This window comes from Microtus ochrogaster, chromosome 24, assembly GCF_000317375.1.
Source record: "Microtus ochrogaster isolate Prairie Vole_2 chromosome 24, MicOch1.0, whole genome shotgun sequence".
NCBI classification, from domain to species: Eukaryota; Metazoa; Chordata; class Mammalia; order Rodentia; family Cricetidae; genus Microtus; species Microtus ochrogaster.
Window position 1 is genome coordinate 32,387,097 of NC_022024.1, and position 23,085 is coordinate 32,410,181.

Here is a 23,085-nt window from a genome sequence, read left to right on the forward strand (position 1 = left end):
GTACACGTGCAGCTTCCCGTTAGGCTGGATTCCTGGAGTCTTGTCAGGATCGAACATATAGAGAGTGTTCATCAAGAAGGGAATCATAGCCACTGGAGACATATAAAACCTACTCATGCTTTTGGAGGCCTTTAAAAAATGATTTGATTAACTCTTTGAGAATTTCATATGAGGTATTTGGAACACATTCACACCCCACCCATCCTCTCAACTCCCAGATCCATCCCTACCTCCCTAATGGCCTCTAATGTCGTGAACTCGTTTTTAAAATGTTTAATAACCCATTGACTACAATTTGTGCTGTGTGTGCTCATGGGACGGGGCTGTTCACTGCGGTGTGGCTACGAGTAACCACACTCTCCAAAACAATTAGCTTTTCCTCCCCGTGATGCTGTGTTTTCCAGGAAGCATTACTCTGCCTTTACTTAGTCTTGATCACTGACGATTCCAGCTCAATGTTCACTGAAATGGGCTTCCTTGTTGCTTCAGGTCTGAACCGCTTGCTTACCAATGGCTCCTATGAGGCTGCCTTTCCGCTGCATGAGGTATTGTGTCTCCTTTCCTTACCTCCCTTCAATAACTTCTTGTTGCTAACATTAGCTCCTAGGAATAGTCTTTAATTTGTTGATAAGGCATGCATTGGAATTGACTTAACATGTTTAGTAATTAGGGAGTGTCTTCTGCATCCTTCCATCTCTCCCTTGGCGTCAATTTATTTCTATCTTTTTATGTAACTGCAAGAACATTTAAATCAAGAGTCACTCAGCATGAATCCAGAGAAACAGCTTGAAGACTCTAAGTCATGCAATTAAAAAGGCATTGGAAGGAAGTACCAAGGGAGGATAAATGTTCCTGAACTATATAGACTTTGCAATAAATACATTTATAGCTCTTCTTTGAAAGAATGAGAGCAAACTACTTTGCAAAGTATCAGATAAGCAGATATAATGAACAGAAATTAATAATATTGTATCCGTTATAGTAAGATGGGTAAGTGTTGGTAGTGTCTTTATTTGCTTAGTGCTAAATAGAACTTTAATAAATCATTTTTAATGGCTTTCCTAAGTATAACTGTGATGGTCCTTACCTTGAGTTTCCTAATGGATCTTGGATTGTTTAACCCAGGATCTATCCCTAAATTTACATGGTTATTGAGATATTGTCATTCCATAAATTGGGCCGAGCCCTCACTGTGGATCACTGTATGCGTATAGACAAACACCACAGCTTCTGCCCTCTCAAGCCTGAAGGACCAGTGGGGAATTGGAGGGACATTTACCAACATACTTTGGAGGCTGCCGAGTGAATGACAAGTTTCTCCCGAACATATATTGTTTCTGACATGTTAAAGTTTCTTTAACAAGTTGATTTTTAACATCCCGGGTATAATCAAAGGTTAGCCATAATTTGGTTATTAAGCAAACTAGAAGCCATAATCTGTGATCTTCTTCACAACTTGCCAGGAGACGTTGATAGAATGGCAAGCCAAAGCTTTGCCACAATGGTTTTCTGGAGGCACGGGCTCCTGAGTCTGGTCATTACTATTCACCCAAAGCATCCATGACTTCCTGTGGTTCTTAGCATTGCCAGTGGCACTGTGTACCCCCACCCAGGTCCCAACCCTGTGCCTGCGCATGGCCGGGGGTGAGCAGACATGAGAGTGCGTGAAGAGATGTAGGTAGTCAGCCCTGCCATCACCCCTAGTCACACCCCCCCCCATCACTTTCTAGACTTAGTGCAGTCCTGGCTCTCTGGGAAGAGAATTGACCAATCATGGTTGCAGCACAGTAATGGAGCCATCGCTCTTTTTTTTTTTGCCTTTCAACTTAATTTGATGCTGCTATCTCTTCTCAAAATAACCTTCAGAAGCTGAGTGAGAAGCTATTGTTACCTTTGTTAGAGAAAGGCTGACCCTCCCCTAGATCACACCCTGGATCGGTGATTAAGCTGAAACAAGCCCGCTTACTCCCAGAACAGTTCTATTAAGGAAGGATTTCTAGGCTACTGTGAATTGATTTCCCTCCAGAGGTATCCTTTTCTGTTTGTGCAACTGGCATCACCATGAACGTCTGGCCTCACATCTGTGGAGAGGTTGCGTAGAGCTTTGAATTATTAGGATCTGAAGGTGGTGTCCAGCTTTTACGTTTAGGATTTCCATGTTTGTGAGTCTATGTGACAAGACCACAGTTGTGGCCACTTATTAAACCTCATCAGGAGAGAAGTAGAGTGCTACCTAAACAGCCTTGGGCTTGGCCTCTGAGCCCGACTGTCGGTTCTGACCATGGAAGAAACACATTGAGGTGGCTATATCAGTTTCCTGATGAATTAGCAAAGTAGGGCTCAGACTTCAGGAGGTTTGTGCACGATCTCCCGGTGAGGAAGCAGCAGAACTGAGCCTGGGCGTTGCCCCCCCCCCCCATTCTCACAAGCACATGCTCCTTGCTTGCTGACCTGGGCAACAAGACCAATCCAAAGTAACAGAGTAAAGAGGAAGTGCCTCCCCTTCCTAGAGAGTGATCTGCTTTCGTCCCCTCTCACCACTGCTACCTGAAGACACAGGTGTCACTGTCTGGTTCCTCGTGGCTGTGTGTCACTCACCAGCAGTGCTGTTCTTATCCCAGGGAAGTTACAGAAGTAAAAACTCCATTAAAACCCATGGAGCAGTGAACCACCGACATCTCCTCTATGAGTGCTGGGCTTCCTGGGGCGTGTGGTATAAATACCAGCCTTTGGATCTTGTAAGGTAAGTTTTTAACTAGCTGCACATATAAACATGGCACTAATGAGGGCATACTGACACCTGGAGGAAATTTATGTAGTAATATGAGCGACGGGGCTGCATCCCCAGCACCCCGGCCGCCTGCTAGCTTATGCCCGCAATAACAACACACAAACTGTATTAATTTAAACACTGCTTGGCCCATTTCTATCTAGCCTCTTCTAGGCTAACTCTCGCACCTGGACTAGCCCATTTCTTAATCATCTGTGTAGCACCGCTAGGTGCGCTTACCAGGGAGATTCTAGCCTACGTCCATCCTGGGTCGGAGCTTCATCACGTGTGTCTGCCCAGAGCAGGGAGTATGGCGTCTCTGCTCCAGAGAGCAGAGCTGTCGAGTCTGAGCTCACTTCCTCTTCCTCCCAGCATTCTGCTCTGTTTACTCCACCCACCTATGTTCTAAGCTATGAGGCCAAGCAGTTTGTTTATGACTTAACCAATGAAATCAACAGATTGATATATGACACTCCCACATCAAATTTACTTGGGGAACGACCCATTCAGCTCTTGCTCTAACTCGGTTTTTCCAGAGGGTAACCTCTCAGAGGACGTTGGCTGTTCTTGGTAAACCCACCCTTACTCTGTTGAGGGTGATGCTTCCACCATAGGGACCTCGGGGAGAGGCCATGGAAGGGACAGCAGTGATGGGTTAGACCTCCCACAAGACTCCGTGAGAAGCAAGTCATTCTGTAGAGAGGGAATACGGGTTAAATATATTAGTGATGATCTAGAATATTACTTCCCACAGTTGACTGTCTCTGATCCAAAAATCCAAAATTGTTTCTCTAATCCTGAACTTCCTGATCACTGATATGACATGACAAGGGGAACATTCCTTGTCCGATCCCCAGGGATAAGCCAAGCAATACAGAGGTGGTGTAAACATACATGACTACAAACAGAAAAAATAAATTGTGTTTAGACATAGATCCTTTCCTAAAGATGCCTCACTATGTGCAAATATTTCAAAATTCAAAAGCTACAGGTTTGAAAGTTGAAACACTGCTGATGCCAAGCATTTGGGGCAACAATTATTCAGTGATTGGTGCAAATATGACAGACGAGAAACTCTTATTCCAAGGTGTTTTGAGATTAATTTATTCTAATCTTACACTAATAATATTTAAAGATTGTTTTGATTTGTAGGTACAAATGAATCAGCTTTAAGCTTATGAGAACTGTATATTTATATTTTTGTTGTTGCTTTCTATTGTCTAGACCTGTCCAAACTGTCATGGCAGTGTTGTGAAATACCAGCTCATTATTTATTTAAAGACTTATTTTTTTAAGGTTGAGTGATAGCAATCCACAATCATGAATTCCTCATTAAAGATTGAACCACATCTAATCCTTTAGACTAGCTAGATAGGTTCATTTACATTGGGACCCTATTAAAAATAATAACCATATAATAAAAAAATATATGAACTCAGAAAGGTATAATAAAAAGATAACTCAACTTATATTCCATCTCCCCAAGTAGTTGTTCTTCCTACCACAGTCGCTGCTTCCTGTTTAGCATAGACTAAGCAATTGATAAATTACACCCCCTTCTCTGTGGGTCCCAAACGACACAGATGACCCACGTGAGGGAAAAGTACTTCTAGAGATGAGATCATTTTCCTTTAGCCAGATGCAGTGGTGGTAGACAAGGGAGCAGAGGAGGAAATAAAAGTAAATTTTCTTTCCAGTCTCTGCCCCTTTAATTGCCCAATTACACTGATGAGAAATTAGGGAGCATTGCTAGAGTAAACCAGCTCCATGAGAGCGGCGTTATGATTGGAGTTTTATAGCCAGTCCACGGTCTCTGGAGTTGAGAAGCTCAGTTTCCTGCGAGGGAAAAAGGCCCTGAGTATTGGAAACAAGTAGAAAAAAAATTACCAGGCTGTGAGTAATTAGATCAAATGTGTGAGGGAATTTGTAAGATTGGTAACAGTTCAGATGAATGGAAAGACTGAAAGTGGGGTCAGGGTGTCCCCATAAGTGAGGCGGAGCTGGTGGCTGGTGGCCTTGACTTGGTCTACCACGACTTAAGTAAAATGAATCGTGAAGCATCTAGAGAGCATCTGTCTTGAATTTTCCTCACCCCTTAGATGCTGCTTTCTCTTTATCTCTTGCTCTGACCGTGTTCTCACATCCCCAGGCCTCTCCTGTCACTTAGGCTGCCCTTGCTCATTATCTGCTTGGTGGCAAGGACAGAAGTGCCTTTCCTGGCTCCCCTCCCCACTTTGACTCCTCCCAGTCCATTCTGTATTCTCAGAGTAAGCTGGTATATAGCAATGTCCTTTTAGGGGCGAGGTCGTTCTACTCCCTTGGTATAAAGTAATGTGGGAGTAAGGTCATCTCAGAGCTTTGGGTCGACCAGATGGCTGTTTCTTCCCTTCGTTTCCCTTGTCTGTTTTCCAAGGAAAATCACTGCTAAGTGACATACCTGAGCCAAGTGTTATAACCCTGAACTTCACACATCACTATGGTTTCAAGGTTTTTGTGTCCCAAACAGGCGGTATTTTGGAGAGAAGATCGGGCTGTACTTTGCCTGGCTTGGCTGGTACACAGGCATGCTCTTCCCCGCAGCCTTCATCGGGTTGTTTGTCTTCCTGTATGGAGTCACCACTCTGGATCACTGCCAAGTCAGGTACGGGAAACCCATGGGGGAGCTTGCTTTGGCAGTTTGCACTTTGAGGTGGCGTAGTTTTTCACTTCTTTCTCAGTCTCTGGTGGGAACGTGAAAAGCTTCTCTAGGTCCCCTATGTCACCTTGTCCTCATAGCTTTGGTCTTTTGCTACTGTGGAAGTGGAAGTTACAATTCCAGACAGATGTATGAGCAGTCATACATCCATGAACAACTCACTCCCATCCAGTAGCTACAAGTCGCTCCCTTTCTGAGTTTTTCCCTGTCTTAAGGCTAGGACCTGCTGGTGTGGAATAGAAGCTAGCAATCCTGTTTTCATGAATTCTCTGTTTCTACAAGGAATCTCTATATTCCGAAACAATGAAGACCCTTCGCCAAATTGTTAATGCCCACTGAGTCATCAGTTCCTGGATGGCAATCAGTCCCTTGGTTTCCTCAGCAGAATATGACTTCAGATATTCATAGACATCTTAATGCAGAACTGGACTGCAGTGATCTTAAACAATAATCTTCCTTTTAAGAATGAGTGATTCTTTTTTGCCTCCTGCCTACAGAAATATTTTACTTTGTGTGACATTTTTAATAATACTCGGTTTTCTCCAAGGATTAAAATCTTTAGTTATTCCTCCAATTTATTGATTTTTTTTCATGCGCATAGAAACAAAGGCAAGCTTCTGGAGGATCTTTCTGTTTTCATAATTCAATACGAAATTGCTTCCCATGGTAAAATGTGTGAAGGACTCATTTGGTACAATTTGGGGTATAAACAAATGTATTTCCCCAAGTTTAATATATTAATATGTAAATAAAGCTTATTTATAAGCAATGTGATAATAACCTTTTATCACAATATTAATACATGCAGGGGCTGTTTATATTAATATCAGAAAAGACTGAGAAGCTTCTGTTGGCATGAAATGAGTGTAGTGGGTCTTATTTATGAGTTGGACACTCTAGCAATGTTTCAGAGGAAGAGCAGAAACGCATTCTGCGTCATCAAGAGGCCATCCTCCTCTGTTCTCTTTTTCAGTAAAGAAGTCTGCCAAGCGACAGACATCATCATGTGTCCTGTATGTGACAAATATTGTCCGTTCATGAGGCTGTCAGACAGCTGTGTCTACGCCAAGGTAAGTCAACAGGCGACATTGTAGTTGGGATAGAATTTAATATAGGCTTTCCTGTGGGAACACTGGGTGGCCGTACACCTGTGTTACTTCCCACATTTGAGCCCCACATTGTGCTGTATGATGGGAATGTCAGCGCTCAGCATTCCACTGCAAATAACCTTTTGAATGTGGTGTGTCTAAAAGATGTGTCTCCAGGCACCAGCCCGAGATGCTGCACTGTGGCCTGATGCAGAGGGCACAGCGGTTGGAGTCAGGGGAAGTTCAGTTTGTGTTTTTGTTGTTTGTGTGGTTTGTATTTATTGCTGGTTACATGTGGGGCCCAGGGCTCTCTTGGCGTAAATGCTGGTGAGCACCAATGTGTTCTGTGTTGTTTGGTTCTTGTGATCCAGTGGATTTTATTTTTACACATGATCTTAGTCAAAAGGCCGGGAAGCAATGGACTCTGTCTTTTTACATTAAAAGATTACTTTCCTTGCTGCTGTGACAAAATTCTCTGACAAAAAGCACCTAACGGGAAGAGATGATTTTGGCCCATGATTCCAAGGTGGCGTCCAACATGGCCAAGAAGATACGGTGGCAGGAGCAGGAAGCACATTGCTGCTGCAGTCAGGAAGCAGGGGAGGATGAATCTGTGTACAGCCAGCTTCCGCTTGCTTATACAGTGCAAAACCCAAGCCCAGGGAACGGGGCTGCCCACGTTCAGGATGCAGTTCTCTACATCAGTTATCTAATCAAGATAATCCCTCACAGGCTTGGTCTTCTACAGGATTCCAGATCCTGTCAAATTGACTACTCACCTCCTGAAGAGATGTCGTGTTTCCGATAGCTCGGTGGGGACCTCCGATTGCTGCGCACCGCGCCCCCCATGTCCTGTGCGCTATTTCCCAGTTCGTGAGCTTCGGGAAAGGGGCACTGGAGGTTGAGAATACAGACACAGGAGACAGACTGACACACACAGACCTTTTAACACTGATACCAAAGCCCCAAGAACGCCCCCTTTGTTGTGTTCAGGGGCAGATTATCTAGAGATAGCTACACCCCAGCCAAACCCACCAGAAACCACTCTCCTGCCATCAGGAACTCCTGAGGGTCTCGTGCTCAGAGCAGCTGTAGGCACTCAGATCAGGGGAAAACAAGTTGTTTACAAGAAATTCAGGATCTGGGATCTCACTGCTCCCAACAAAGAGATCCATAGCAGAGGAAATGGCCAAAATCCCTGCTCTGGACATCCCGTGACTAAGCAGGAACCTGGACACCCACGTGTAATTCTTGGAGACCTCTGCTCCATGCAGCTTCTGAGTTTGACTCTCCACTCTTTCACTTGTTTGCCAAGAGCAGTTGTTTAAGCTCTATGCTCCTGAGATTCTTTTCATCTGTAAAACGGACATGCCAAACAGTAAGATCTTGGCCGGAAAGATGGCTCAGTGGTTAAGAGCATTTGCTGCTCTTCCAGAGGGCTTGGGTTCAATCCCCAGCACCCATGCTGCTCTTCCAGAGGGCTTGGGTTCAATCTCCAGCACCCACATGGCAGCTCACAAATGTCTGTAACTGCAGTTCCTGAGGATCCAGCATCCTCACACAGACAGACAGTCAGGCAAAACATCAATGCACATAACAATACAAGAAAAAAAAATGAAAACAACCTACATTGGATTCTACTTTAGTTTTCCTTAAAAAAAAAAAAAGAAAGAAAGAAACAGTAAAATTCTCTGTAAATGGTAGTTGTGGCTCTTTAAGTTTCTTATCATTATTATCATTAATCAAATCCCGCTCAGCTACCTCCCATTGACCTTGCACGAGTGTTGCCTTCCTGGGACTAAGCTTGTCATTCTTAACCACAGTTTAAGTGCCAGTCCTTTCTGCCCCATTCCATGACACAGCCTACTAAGTGAAGAGTGCTTTGAAAATAACGCTCGGGACATGACACTGTGATTTCTGTCGTGTGCTACCTCATGCACCTTTCTCGTGGTATGTCTTACTTTAACAAAATAGTAGATACATTTATCAAATTCCCAGAGGATTTTTTTTTAACTTCAGTGCAGTACCATAATTTCCAACAAAAGCTAGAGTTCAGGTCAAGGTAGGCTTTCCTAAGATCCGCTGCCTATATGTTTGCCTAGATTCCGGCTATAAAAGTGGTTGGCAGATTTTATCACACATCTGTGATGACAGCAGCCGGGATCTGTCTAATGACTCTGTTGGCTTTGCCCCGTTTTGTTCACTTAGGACAAGAGAACACTTGATAGGCAGCCCACAGCCCACCCATCCATAATGGCTACAGCCCTGCAGGTGGTGAGTCCTATGGGCAGAGCCCAAGCTGCAGCAGTCAGCTGGGAGTCTAAAAAGATCTGGGCTCTGAGCCTAGGTCACAAGAGACCAGAGAAGATGCAGCGCCTCTCCCTGTCTTTAGAGGGCACATAGATTGAGGCTGTAAGGAGGGATGAAGCAGAGCAACCTGGGAAACATATAGTTCAGAAATCGAGAACTCTGTCAGCAGTGCGATATTGTTGAAAAGTCGTGAGATAATTTAGGTTTCCAAAGCCTGCTTTTGGAAACCATCAGATTTTTACGGTTTGGTCTTTGTTTGGTGTCCTGTGTGTTTGTCGCTTATGAAAAGACTTTTAATGTGAAGAGTTGCTTGGGTGAAACTCCCTTTCTAGGAAATCCTTCATAATTCCTCCCAGTAACCATCCAGAATAGTTTGGAGGACTCAGATTCCATAGGAGCTTCTGTTGGCAGTAATTCTATCAGAAATCTGAAATAATCCTGATTGCAATGTTAGGTTATTTCCATAATTGCTGGGTAGCACGTGCTATTTCCAACCTGTACATCAATTTCAAGACAGATGTTATTATTACCATTGTACTCAGGAAGCTAAAACCTGTTCATCCTTACCCATAAGACAGTAAACCTGATAACCATGGGCCTCAGTTTACCAGGACACACACTTCTTCTTTACCACCAGGTCCTACTGAGCTGTATGATGTTTAGACTGAATTTTGCATTCGGTCTTCCCTAAAACTTCGGACTGGAGTCAAGAGTGACAGAATCCGAGTTCGGCAGGCTCCCTTTGGAGGCGTTTGTTAGAAACGTCAGGAGTGAGTTTGTGGGTCTTGTATCTAGAGAGTACATCCAACCCAGCCATCAGCTGCTCTGTTCACTCATCAGATGATGTGGTACCCTCGTCCTCAGCAAGCACAAGAGTCTGAAACCTACCTCCAAGTGACCTGAGCAGGGAGATGCTGACAAACTTATTGTTTTCTGCTAAATAAATAAATAAATAAAATAAAACCAATTAACAACAAAATACAAAGTAACTTCCAGCTAGAACTGGCACCCACCAGACCCCCGGTGTCTCTCAAATACACTTGTGCACACTGTCATTCTACAGACAGGTTCACGTCCTGTGATGGAAAGATGCTGTGCCTCCAGGCTTCTGTCTTCTCCTTTTCTCCCTAAGTATCCTGTTTGTGCTTATTTTAAATTCTTGGCCTTTGCACTGGGGATAAATCAGTGGTAGTGTGTTTGCCTGGCCCGTAGGAGGCTCTGGGCTTCATCCCCATCATTGAAAAATCGTTGCAGATTTTGTTCTGTTGTTGTAGAGTCTGTGCTCCTGCAGAAAGTTTCTGCTGGGCCGGGGAGATAAGTGAGGAGGTAAAGCCCTTGCCATGCCAGTGTGAGGACCTCAGCTCGCTAGCGCCCACGGAAAGCCCAGGTGGATGTGACACCCTGCCTGTAATCTCAGCATGTCAGAGACAGAGACTGGGAATCCCCTAAACAAGCTATGTTAGCTGAGTCAGAAACTCTGGGCTTGACTGAGAGACCCACCTCAATATATAATGTGGAGAACAATCAAGGAAGACACCTGGGATTGATCTAAGGCTCTCACACACACATGCACACATGTAAATGCACACTCACGCATGCCCACACATACACATGCCCCACATAGATCGGTTTGGGATCGCCACCAGTGTCCCTTGGAATATCTTGAGGTCTTTGTTCGTATTTGGAGCCTGTTCTCTTGCTTTGCTTTGGTGGGACTTGGCCAAGGGGACCATCCGATGAGCTAGACTAGCATTTTGCTAGGAACCAGAAGTCCTTCTTTTCTTGCCTATTCTGACTCATGCTGATAACCACAGTAGAAAACTGTCTCTTCAAATGTTGATATATCCTGTCCCAGGAAAGCTCTCCGCTGGGTCCCACTGATCCGTACATCTGTAGAGACATCTGTTGTGTGGGTGGGAATGACCTGGGCAGCCCAGAATGCCAGCCACAATTCAACCGAGAACCTCATGTTTCCAGCTAGTACGTTCACCAGATATTCAGATACAGAGCCTGGAGCTACCGTCTCTCTACTCCTAGAACTGTTAGGATTATGTGGTACTGGGTGGCCAGCGTTCCATCCAACAGATGAAAGGAATCGGACCTAGATACTTGTGCCACATTTAGCGTTTGAACGCTGCCCATCTCTCCTACATTCAAAGAAAGAGAGAGCATAAACTTTTGGAATAATACAAAATCGTTGACACTGTGATACGGCAAGAAACCACCTGTTTATGGGCATATTCTCCAGGGACAGTAAAGTATCCTTTACTAGGGAAACGTACCCCAAAAGCTATGCTTTCTGTAACCACCGGTCATCAGTTTGCCATGGACTTTGGTGGGATTTAGACTGGGGGTGGAAACGAGTGTGGCTGTTTGGCAGTAAGAGTGGAACTTTAGGTGACATTCTGGTGGAAAGGTAGTGCTAGCTGTCTTGGGGTTATAGGAAGTGGGTGAGCAAATGCAGTGATTGCCTCAGGCTCTAATGAATGTGAGAGAGAATTCGGTAACGCTTCTTGTCTCTTGCATCTATAATGCTGAAATACAAAGTAACCCACAGAATGTTTGCTCGCAACTATAGGAGCAAAATAGCTGTTTTTGAAATGAATAAATGAGACATTAGAAACTATGTTTGGGGAGTTAAGAGCCTATAAATCAATAACAAAAGCACCTCCCTGGTCCTAAATATAGTTATATTTATATATATTTATATATATATGTCTATATATGTGTAAGAGTTTTTAAGGCATGCAAAGTGGAATTCTAAGAAGCACTGTTGGAGATGCATGAACCTGATGTAAAGGGAACACACTCTTTTCTCCGTGTCTGAATGTCACAGTCAGAAGACACCCACCCCCCTTCTTACTCATTGTCAGGGGGAATATTCACCAAAGAACCCTTACAAAGCTCACCGTATCACCATAACTACTTTCATGCCCCCGCTAAAAATAGCAGAGTGTTGTTCCTGAGAAACCAGCTGAATGGATTCTGTCATTTCCAGGTGACACACCTTTTTGACAACGGAGCTACTGTGTTCTTTGCTGTGTTCATGGCCGTCTGGGGTAAGTGGAGAACAGCTGTAGAGCTTGAGTTGCTCATCTGCCCTGTGGTGGCTTCCTTCTTTAGAGCCTCCCTCTGGATGTCATTGGGAGAAGCTTGAATGAATTCAGTTGGATTTCTGTTGGCAACAAACAGGTCACTCGCTAATTTATTTGGTTTACTTTGAAAGTGATAATATACAGGGAAAATATATCTGATAGTTTCCTTTAAGATCTTGGACAGCTTCATCAATTTCCTTGGAGTCATCCACTGTCTCTTTCTCTCATAATCCTCCTGTGGCTGATAGCTGTCAAAGATGTCAGATACTGTAGCCTATCTATGAATAGTCTGGTTTCTATAGGAGTTCTGCCATCCCCAGTGGACTATGTAATAATCTCTCATGATTTTTGCTATCCTTAAGTCCCTGATGCATTTGAATCCCTTGCAAATACGGAGAAGAGGAGGAGGAGAAAGAAGAAGAACTAAGCCAATGTTTGCACAAAGTTTTGGCTACATGACTGAGATCAAGATCAAAAATAATACATACCTTGCTTCCCTAGAACATAGAAGTGTCATAATCAGACAGTATAATAAACAACGAGTGCTTCAGCGTTGCCATTACTACAAATGAAGTGACTCCAGAAAATGAACTTATTGCTTAAGTGAGTGGTACCTAACTTTTTCTGGTCCTAGCCACACATAAAATGGGAATAGCCGCTGGGCATTCTGGTGGACATTAGAAGAGTTTGCTCATAACCAGGGATAGAGCTGACATAAGCATCCTCACCCAGCATCCCCAAACGCTAGCTCTTCCTTGAGCACTAGTCTGCTTTGTAGTGGGATATGTTTATATACAATGAGTAGTCTCCTGGTGTCAGTCAGGAAGAATTCAATACAAACCTCTCATATCCACTTCAATATTTCTCCAATTTCAGGTCTCCACTGCTAGATCTTTTGAGTGAGATAAGTCTTATCCTCCTACAACTGAACCCGTGAGGTTATACCGAAGTGAGATTTTGGTACAATGCCCTTTGTCTGGAAGGTAGAATTTGTCCCCTCTTCCCTAATAATGCTACTGTTGTCCTGTCCTGTGAAGGACAAATCGGTTTTATTGATGGTCCCGTTGCCTGGCTTGACTGCTTGGTGATGGAACATGGAGTTAAGAAGATTCTAAGGTTACAAGTGGGACTGGGGACTTGACAGCTCTGAGCTTTGGAATATATGCAATATGAGTCTGATAGATTTTCAGTAAGACATTTTGGGCACAGAGGAACATTTTAGGGTGACTCTAGGCAAAGAAAACCTTGGGTAATTCATGCTCTAAATTGCTTCATTTTGATTGACAACTTATTGCTTAAGTCCTATGTTATTCCCAGAAGTGTGCTGGTTTGAGCAAGGATCTACCATCTGAGGTATTCCTTTGCATAAATGCATGTCTTTTTGCAATGATCTAGGACAGCCAAAATAATAAGTTATACTAGTAGTATATGGTTATTGCTACACACTGTCATAGTCATTGTACATATCATTTAATCCCCACCACAACCTTCAAGGAAGCCACTATCACTGTGCACATGTTACAGCCGAGGAAGCTGAAGCAGATGCTAGCACATGGGCAGCCGTAGCTCCTCAGCTTCTGGCTAGGCACGGGTGCCATTTGTAAGCAGCTGCTTTGGCTTAGGAGCCCCCAGCCTGCAGATAACAAACCGTAATGTTCATCCTGAGCCTCCCCCTTTTGCCTCTGTGGGATGGTGACGTTTTGTAGAGGCACATCGCTTCCAAATGGAGCTAATCCTGTCAGGATCATATCTCAGGATTAACACGTTACAGCCCTGAAGAAAACACCCGCACTCTGTTTTCCAAATCATTGCTAAGGCACACGCTGATGAGGGCAGAGAGATCTGTGGGACCTTCGGGTGGATGTGCTGGTCACCGCATTTGCTTTGGTGTTCACCAGCTGAACAGTAAAACTCCATCTGGAGCCAGTGGGTAGCACGGTCCCCGCCCCAGGCTCGCATGTTAGTTTTACTGATGTGCCCATGTGTATGGCAGTAGGGCTTCATGACGATCTTCAGGTTACCCTGTGAACCCGGGACTCTGGACTAAAGCTATAACGTGGTTCTTTCCTCTGTGCTCCTTTTGTTACAAGGAGTCGAGGGGCAGGATAATCGTGGACTAAATTAGCTTCTCTCCCTAGAGACAAAAGAAGAATTGTTAGGGAAATAGATGCTGGCAGAGACCTGTTGGGAAGTAGATTATTTCTCCCTCTGGTCTTCATTACTAAGTCCTCTTCTTTTTTTTTTTTTTTTTGCCCCTTATTTATTTATTTATTTATTTTTATTTATTTATTTTTTTTTACTTTCAATGTTGTCTTAAAACTTACTCCCAGCAAACAAACAATGAGGTGCCCATTGGGGCGCCACAAGCCCTCCAGTCAAAACAAGAAGATGGTGGATCCTTTGTCCAGAATGAAAGACTTCATACAATTTTGTAAGAGACTGGCAAAGGAGATCTCCCTCCTCTTTAATTCATGTTATTGGAACTGGCCTTTTGTTTCTGGAGACTGTCTAATTTCATCTTCTGTGATCTTATTTACATGTCCGACAAAAACAGTATTGTCCCGTAATTAATTAAAAACACATTAACAATTAATTAGGTAAATTAGTATCGTATAGACAAAAAGAAGAGGCGTATAATTACAAGAACCCCACTGTGTGTGGATATGTGCACACAGGACAATTTCCCCCTTTCTCATAAACCATCAGAGTGGATCACTGTTTCCATTCTATAATAAAAGGACTTAGAGGCCCAGAGAAGCTACATGGCTTACTCAGGACTATGCATAACTAATAAGAAATGGGGTCTGAAGTTTAAGCCAGATATTGTCTGTCCTATTCTAGAGCCATTTTCAAGCCTCCTCCATAGGGCCCACCAGTTAAGATCTTGATTAATAGCAGACATTTCACTCCTTGTCACAGGACACTGGGTGCTGTTGGCTGATATGATCTCTGGGGAGATATGAACTAATGTCTACTCACCCCACGAAGGGAACTGACGACAGACCAAAGTTTTATACCACCAAAATCCAGCTTGGTGAATCTATGAGTTTTATTGGGGTTATTTACATAAACATGGCTAAGGCATGTCACTCAAAGCTGCATCACCAGATTCCACCCATGTATGGGCGACATCTCACAAAACCTGAAGGTGGCTGAACAGGTTGAAGAACATCCTCCGTAGCAGTTCAGTTGGTCTGAGTTTGTCCCAGACAGCTCAACTGTTCTGTTTCTTCTGGGTATCTTGGCTAGTCTGAGCATTTTCTTAACAGCTTGGATTGTCTCAGAGTCTCCCAGGCAACTTGGCTCATCTGTAGTGTCTCTTGTTGGTTACATGTTTGGGATCTGAAAGGCCTAGTGAATCTGGTCAGTTTCAGGGACTTCCTAAACCTATTTTTTGTGTACTTCCTCAACTTCCCTATAGAGTGCTTCTCAACCTATGGGCTGTGACCCCTTTGAGATCAAAAGACCCTTTCACAGGAGCCACCTAAGACACAGATGTTTACATTATGATCATAACAGTAGCAAACTGTTATGCTGTGAAGTAGCAATGAAAATAATTTTATGGCTGGGGTCACCACAATACGAGGAACTGTATTCAAGGGTCGCAGAACCACTAGTGTGGAAAGAAATGTTTCGCCTTCCCTTGGAACATCCGTCCTGTTGTTTGACCTTCCTTGTAAACATCCTGTGTCTTAATGAGCTTCCTTCCAAGAGAAAGGAAACCACAGAGGTAGATAATAAAAACAGTGATGTCTCTACTCTCCAGAGACTCCCAGTATAGAATAAGTTGTTAATTATAGTACAGGTTATAGTACAGCAAAATATACAAATAAAGTATGAGTCTAAATACTAATGTGGACAGGAAGAAATTGGGGGACATTATCAATGGTGGTTTGCTGCGGGTGCTGGAACCATGGGATCTTTCCATCTAACAAAATCCAGCAATTTTCCGTGGGCAATTTGACAGATTATGTCAATGATTTATAGCGTAGTAATCATCAGCATAATGATGGCATGAAACTTTCTAATCCTGGAGTTTTCTGCTGGCTTTGCGGTCAGCCCATTGACACCCTCACCCCTGCTTCCCAGTGCGCCTTTGCCCATACCGTATCACATTCAAGGAGAATCGACACGTAGTGTTTGGTGTCTGGCTTCTTTCACTACGCTTAAAGCTACTGAGATTAATTTCTGCTCCGGCATAGATCAGTAGTTTGTTCCTTCATAGCTCGGGATTGTATCTCTCCCACTGCCTGGTTAGACTCGAGTCTGTGTGTGTGCTGCCCAGTTAATAGGCACTGACGCCAGCTCAGGTTTGAATGAATTGCTGGCTTTCTCACTTTTTCATGTTTTCCTGAAAGTCTTTGCATTCATGTTTTCTTGGACACATAATTGCAGGTGGTATGACAGGATCCTATGACAAGCGACATACATAGTTGTCACCATGTCAACATTCCGTGAAAGTTACCAGCTGTGCCACATGCGCGCGTGCAGGCGCTGAGAATTAACGGTCTTTATAATAGCAGTCATTTTCGAGGCTGGACATAGCCAGCATACTGTGGCTCTGGTTTGTGTGTTCCTGGTGAGTAGGATGTTGAGCATCTGTCCTTGAACTACTTTGCAACCTACATAGTTTCCCAGTGAAGAGTTTGTGCGTTGTCAATTGATTGCTCATTTGTTATTGGGACGTTTGTCTTCTTTCTCTCATGTGAGCTCTTTATGTATTCTGATAGAAGTGTTTTCATGTTTGCAACGAATTCTGTTTCACATGTGCATTTTATTAATTCTTGGATAATTCCATACGTGTTTACGCTGTACTTGGATCATTTTGATCCCCACTCCTCCCTGTAACTCCTTCTGGATCCACTCACTGCCGCAACCTTCCTCCCAATCTCATGGCTTCTTTTTCAACCCTCCTCTTAATCAAAATATTATATCATTATATATTATATCACTACCCCTTCTCTTTCCAACTCCTTCCATATATCCCTTTACTCCCCACTCAGTTCGTGAACTCCTCTTTACTATCTTATATTTATTCTTTTTATATATTATAATTATTGCTTATATATGCATACCAATATATAAATACAACCTGATAACTCATCAGTGTTACATATGTATCTTTTTAGGGCTGATCGCTTGCTATTGGATAACAGATTATTAATAACTCACCCCTGGGGACGGCTCTTTTTCTTCTTTCAGAAAGTTGTTAATTGCCTGTAGCTCTTGGTCAAGGGATGGGGCCACATGAGACTTTCCCCTCCCGTGTTATGTATATTGGTATTGTCGCTGCTCAGATCCTGGTTAGACTGACATATTTTTGAGGTTTCATGTGTGTAGCTTCCCTGTCATTTCTAGGAGACACGGTCTCACAGCTGACTCCCTGGCGCATTGACTCTTGTGATCATCCTGCCCCTTCTGTCACCACACTCCCTGAGCCTTCAGGGTGGCGATCATATTTGCGATTTTACCATTTGAGGCTGTGCACCCTGCAATCAGTTGTTTGTTGCCTTTTGACAAGTTGTAGACCGTTGGTAATGGTGTCCCATTGCTGCAAAGTGGAGCCTCTTTGATTAGGGGTGAGATCTATATTTACGCTTGAAGATTTGATGCTCGGGACCACAGATTGGGGAAACCACGTAGTGTTTGTCTTTCCAAGTCTGGGTTACCTCACATATATGTAATGTGTTCTAATTCCATCCATTTACTGGGATTTTTAATTATTTAATTTTTCTCTACTGCCAAAGAACAGAGTATTGCATTATGTATATGTATCGCATTTTCATTACCATTTCATCAGTTCAGTGGCATTTAGGTGATCTTCTAATCTCATGAATTAGAGCAGCTATGAACACAGCTGAGCAAGTATCTCTGTGGCAGGTGTGGAGTCCTTTGGACATATGCCTACACAAGGTATAGCTGGCTCATCGTATGGTGGGTTTAGTTTTAGCTCTTTTAAGAATTCACCACACTGACTTGCAGAGTTGCTAAACCAATCTGCATTGCCACCAACAGTGAATGAGTGCCCATCCCCACATCCCTGCCAGCCTTTATGGCTGGTTATTTGGTTGATCTTAGCCATTCTGACTGGAGTAGGATGAAATCTCAACGTCTTCTCACTGTCGCTTTCCAGCTTGTTGAGAATGATGAAGCCTTTGCTGATCTTTCTCAGCCATTTTGATTTCTCTTTTTGAGAACTCTCTTGTCCATGAAGTCCGATTTGTGCTGCCCGCAAACATGCTCGTGGGTGTGGCATCATCCACTTGATACCATTGTTAGTCTGCCAGAGGCCACATCCTTAAACAAAACTGACTCCCTTTCCCAGGAGCCACCAACCACCAATAGCTCCTCAGTGAGAAGTGGGGCTGTTAAGACCCTTCACCACCATGCTAGAAAGCTGACCTGCTCGTCCTTGTGCAGATCTTGTACAGACAACCACTCGTGAGTTCATGAGTGTTTTGGCCCTATCCTATCTGGAAGACGCTGTTTGTGCTCAAGTCCTCCTAATGTGGCCCTTCTGAACTAATACCCTGCCTCCCTGACACATTAAGACCATTGTTTCCGTTCTCTTTCCTAAACAGGGTCCTGCTGACTCTAAGCAGTGAGCTGATGCAGCAACCCTGAGTGAGCACTTTATTCCTCTCTCCCTCTCCCTCCCCCCCTCTCTCTCTCTCATCAGAGTTCTTCACTGTCTTTTAGCCATGTGTGCAATCATTACTTTATTATATTTTAGTAGTTAATCCCTCGAGCATAAAAGGGAAGGTCCTCAGACCCCTGCAGTTTGGTCCCATTTTACAGAAGGGAAGCACATCCTTAATAGGCCCCATGAAACTGTAGTCCCTGGGAGGAAAAAACAAACTTCAATACCTGTGGGATTCCCTCAGCAACCAGCTCAGATATGGAGTCAGAATTCCCAGAGCTAACGTGACTCGGAGAGACAGTACTCTCTTTCGGATTTTCCCAACATCAATGTATAATACAGGATGTGAAAATCCGTTTGGGACAGAGACTGTTTTAAAATGACTCTCAAGAATCCCCAGGTCAGGATGCTTGTGAAACTAAATGCGTTATCCTGTCTCATTTAAGCATGCAAATCACTCTATTTAATCCATCATTTGGTGCTTTGAATTAATAGAGTCACTGATTGTGAAGGGAATGGAAGGAGGGGGCTGTTTCTTAAGAACTGTTTCTTTCAGCTGGATTAATCAGCAGTGTTCGCTCCGATTGCACACAACAGCCCCAGACACTGGATTCCCATCAGGACATTTTTAGAGTATTTACAGTAGATCAGACTTTAACAAATTGGCTTCTCAGGCTTCCCCCCCACCCCCGTGAGTTTCAAATCCCCTGCCCAGCACATAAACTCATATACTTATCTCAAAGGTCCAGGCATCAATGGTTGGCTTTGATATTATTAATATATATGTCTCCATTAAAATATGTCTCCACCCCTGACTTCATGGACCCTGAAATAAACGCATTTTGACACATCGCAGGATCTCGTAAGCTCTCCGCTTCCCTTCTCGTGATCACACTAGCCTCTGTGGGGCCGTGAAGCTTAGTAAACTACAAAACCACGCTGCTTGGAATCTTTAATATTTAATGCTGTCATTTTGATGCAGATAAGGTTTACATGAAGACAATTGTGAGGCTTTTTCGGCAACGCAGCCATTGAGAGCTGCCTGGCATCTCACCTGGTGTACGGACCCCAGTGTGTTCCAATCCTCAGCTCTAGTCCCCCACCTCTTATCCAAATAAACATTCTCAGAGAGTTATAAAGGACTGATAAAGATTAAGTCTGTTAGTGTTACTAATTTCATTTTTTTTAAAAAAAAAAATTAGTATTGCTGGGGAAAGTGGTTGTATATGTGAAGCAATTCATTCTACAGTTCCTAGAATCTTTTTTATTTGTAATAATAATAATTTTAATGTCAATAACTAAATTAAATTAATAATACATTATAACCAATAATAATTGAAAATAAATAATCAAATTATTGTTAGTAATAATTTTATTTATTATTTTCATTATCATCATCATGATCATTTCCTAGAAAACAACCCCAGCACCAGATCCAGATCCAGCCAGGGAACCATCTCACCTAGGTTTTCTGAAGATGCTTTGAGCCATCAGGTTGGCTTGGGAACAGCCAAGCTGACACTTTGAAATTGTCCCCATCATTCAGAAATAAAAAAAACTACTCATTCCTTTTCATGCCCATTGCCCGTTTTATCTAAGCCTTTGTTCTTGTTTTTGCTGTGAAACTCAAGCTTTTAACAAGTTAGCAGGGGAGTTACGCCATCAGGTCTTTAAGTCTCTTTATCTTTCAAATTTCTTGGCAATGTCTTTGCCGTTATTTTCTAACAATCAGCACGGTTTCAGGCATTTGAGGAGGTGCTGGGATGTATACCCCCACAGACAAGAGGTTACTATATTTGTATACTAATTTACATACATACTTAGAATCTTTTAAGATTCTAAGGGTTGTGTCTTCATGCCTTCAGAGTAGAGTCTCAACAGAGGCATGAAACTTACTCCTTTTCCCCTTAGTAAAGCGTCTACATCCATTAAGACATGACCACACCATTCCAAAACAAAGATTTAACATCTTTCTGTAGCATAAATGGAGGTAATTTCTCTCCTGCGTAAGTGACCATTCTGGTCTGGTGACCACCCTACGTATGGAGAGCAGTTAGGTAAACATGTTCCCAGCAACAATTCTTTCCTGTGCACCGGGAATGTATCTCAGAGAAGAGCTAGTGATCTTTCCTGTGAAGCTCATTCAGTCGGTGTGAGGGGAAGTCATACATTTTGCCAGACAAAAAGAGAAGCACAGTTAGTTTCAAACTTTGCTATTATTTGGATGATATTGATGGAAAAACATCTAAGAGTCATAACGACATGTTCTTCAGTCACACTTCAATATCCTTAGAGCAAAAGGATTTTTTTAATGATTTTGAAACAGGGTTTCTCTGTGTATCTCTGGCTGTCCTGGACCTCACTGTGTAGACCAGGCTGGCCTTGAACTCAGAGAGATGTGCCTACCTCTGCCTCCTGTGTGCTGGGATCAATGGCATGTACCACTGTGTCTAGCTAGAATATTTATATTAAGTACAAATATATTTGCATATATCTAAATATGGTGAAAATATTTTGTAAACTTTTCTCTGAAGAGAATTTGGGAACAAGAAATTACTGCCCATCCAATGTATGCTGAGGTTTCAGGTTGTTTCTCTATTCCTAGATGCCTTTTGTATTTAAAAAAATAAATACCATATTAGTACGCAAGATATTGGCAGGAAAGTTTCTTGTATTATTTATTCCAAGGACTCTGTCTATGTTAAATCTGCTCTGCCTCGACCTGCAAGCCATCTCAATTTCGTTCCATCCAAAATCTCTAATTTTCATTATATTTGACTCAAGTTTAATAATTCTCAAGCTATCTCCCCATTAAATAGTATCGAATTAAAAATTCTGATTTCAAAAACAAAACAACAGCAAGCTCCAAGCCACCGCCATTGTCTGCATTGCCTTCGTTATTCATTTAAACAGTGCTGCTTTATATTTGAAACTGCCTTTGTTCTCCGTTCGTTCCAGCTACCGTTTTCCTGGAATTTTGGAAAAGACGCCGAGCGGTGATTGCTTATGACTGGGATTTGATAGACTGGGAAGAGGAGGAGGTGAGTAACACTCACCTCAGGATATCGCAACAGCACAAGCCCCCATGAAATGAAATCTTTGAGCTGTCACCCTCTGCTGAATGAGGGAAGCAACTTCAATAACTGTCTTTGAAGGGTGCTTCAAGTTGCATAAAGAGGGTACAGGTGATATGTCTAGGACCCTAGCATCTGGGAGGTTGAGGCAGGAAGACCTCAAGTCAAGGCCAGCCTGGGTTACATCATGGGATTTTCCCATGAGGCAGGAGGTGGGAGAGTCTGGCATCATTTGGCAATACCACCATCCAAGCTCTGTGCTTGGGCTCCACTCTGACATGATATGGAATGAGAATCCATGAGGCAAGAGACACTTCTCCAATAGGCAGAGACACATGGGATTCAGGAGGACCATCCTGACTTAACATCCATTTTCCTGACTTGAGTAGAAGGCGGTTTTTATTAGCACTGCCTCATTAGAGAACGGTTTGAGGAAATAAATGTGTCTGTGAACCCAGGACCCACAGCAGCCCCCAGACATGCACAAGTTCAGAATTACATCATGGGCTAAGTGCTGAGAAGAAGCGCTCCAGGTAGCCGAGGTAGCCCAGGTAGCCCCCTTGGTATGGACAAATTCAGGGTCAACTGTAGACCAAGCTGCCGACAAGGGCAAGCTCAGCCTCCGGTAACTTAATCTTCCCAACTACCTTGGTCCCCAGTCCCCCTTCTAGGTCAGTATATTGTGTTCTTTCCTCATTTATGCCCAATTCTGGTCCCCTTTTCTTGACCCATTTGTTCATACCAGACTCACTTCCCACACCCTTCCGCTGGACCCTGCTTTATCTGGGCCTCACCCATTTTTCCTAACCCTTGTGTTCTCTTAGCTCTCAGAATCCCAAATCACCAGAGCCTTGCTGTGTCTGTGTGCCTGTGAGTCATATAATGTAAAAATTACAGTGTCATTATAGCTACAATGGCCGTTTTCTTTCCTAGAGGAACATGTATGTGTTTCTTTACATTAACAGAGGGTTTTAGAAGCACAAATTGTGAAAATGTTGGCCCTGCCCGGCTTAACAAAGGAGATAATTTTGACAGGCTTTCTTATTTACATAAATATCCTAGGCTCTTTTTTTTTTTTTTTTGCTTATGCTTAGTTCGTTTTTGTTTTGTTCTGTCTATTTAAGATATCCAACAAGGAACTTTGATATATGACACTGGGGTTTGTCAGTAATTCTTACTATTCTGAAAGACAGCCACGCTCATGTGTCATCAACATTCTTCAGAAAATGGTCTCCTGGGCTTGGAGGCAATACTCAGGTGGACATGGGGTCCATGGGCAGCGGCTCATCCATCTGTATCCTGAGAAGCTAAGAGCTTGCAGAGCAAACAGAAGCAGCTCTATCTCTGTATCCTCTGTATCCTCAAACCTCACTGCCTGAAATAAAGAAAAGGCAGAATGAGCGTATCTGTGAA

General features: G+C 43.2%; 1 protein-coding gene across 11 annotated transcripts in view; it reads left to right on the forward strand.

Moving 5' to 3' along the window:
- Nucleotides 1–23,085, forward strand: part of Ano4 (anoctamin 4) — a 251,949-nt gene that overhangs the window by 189,414 nt on the left and 39,450 nt on the right. For all 11 annotated transcript variants that reach the window (XM_026784526.1, XM_026784525.1, XM_026784523.1 and 8 more), the window contains 6 exons: nt 490–545; nt 2,622–2,743; nt 5,277–5,411; nt 6,439–6,535; nt 11,862–11,922; nt 21,557–21,639. In XM_026784526.1, coding sequence (XP_026640327.1) covers nt 490–545; nt 2,622–2,743; nt 5,277–5,411; nt 6,439–6,535; nt 11,862–11,922; nt 21,557–21,639 — 554 coding nt within the window. The remainder of the gene's footprint in view (nt 1–489; nt 546–2,621; nt 2,744–5,276; nt 5,412–6,438; nt 6,536–11,861; nt 11,923–21,556; nt 21,640–23,085) is intronic.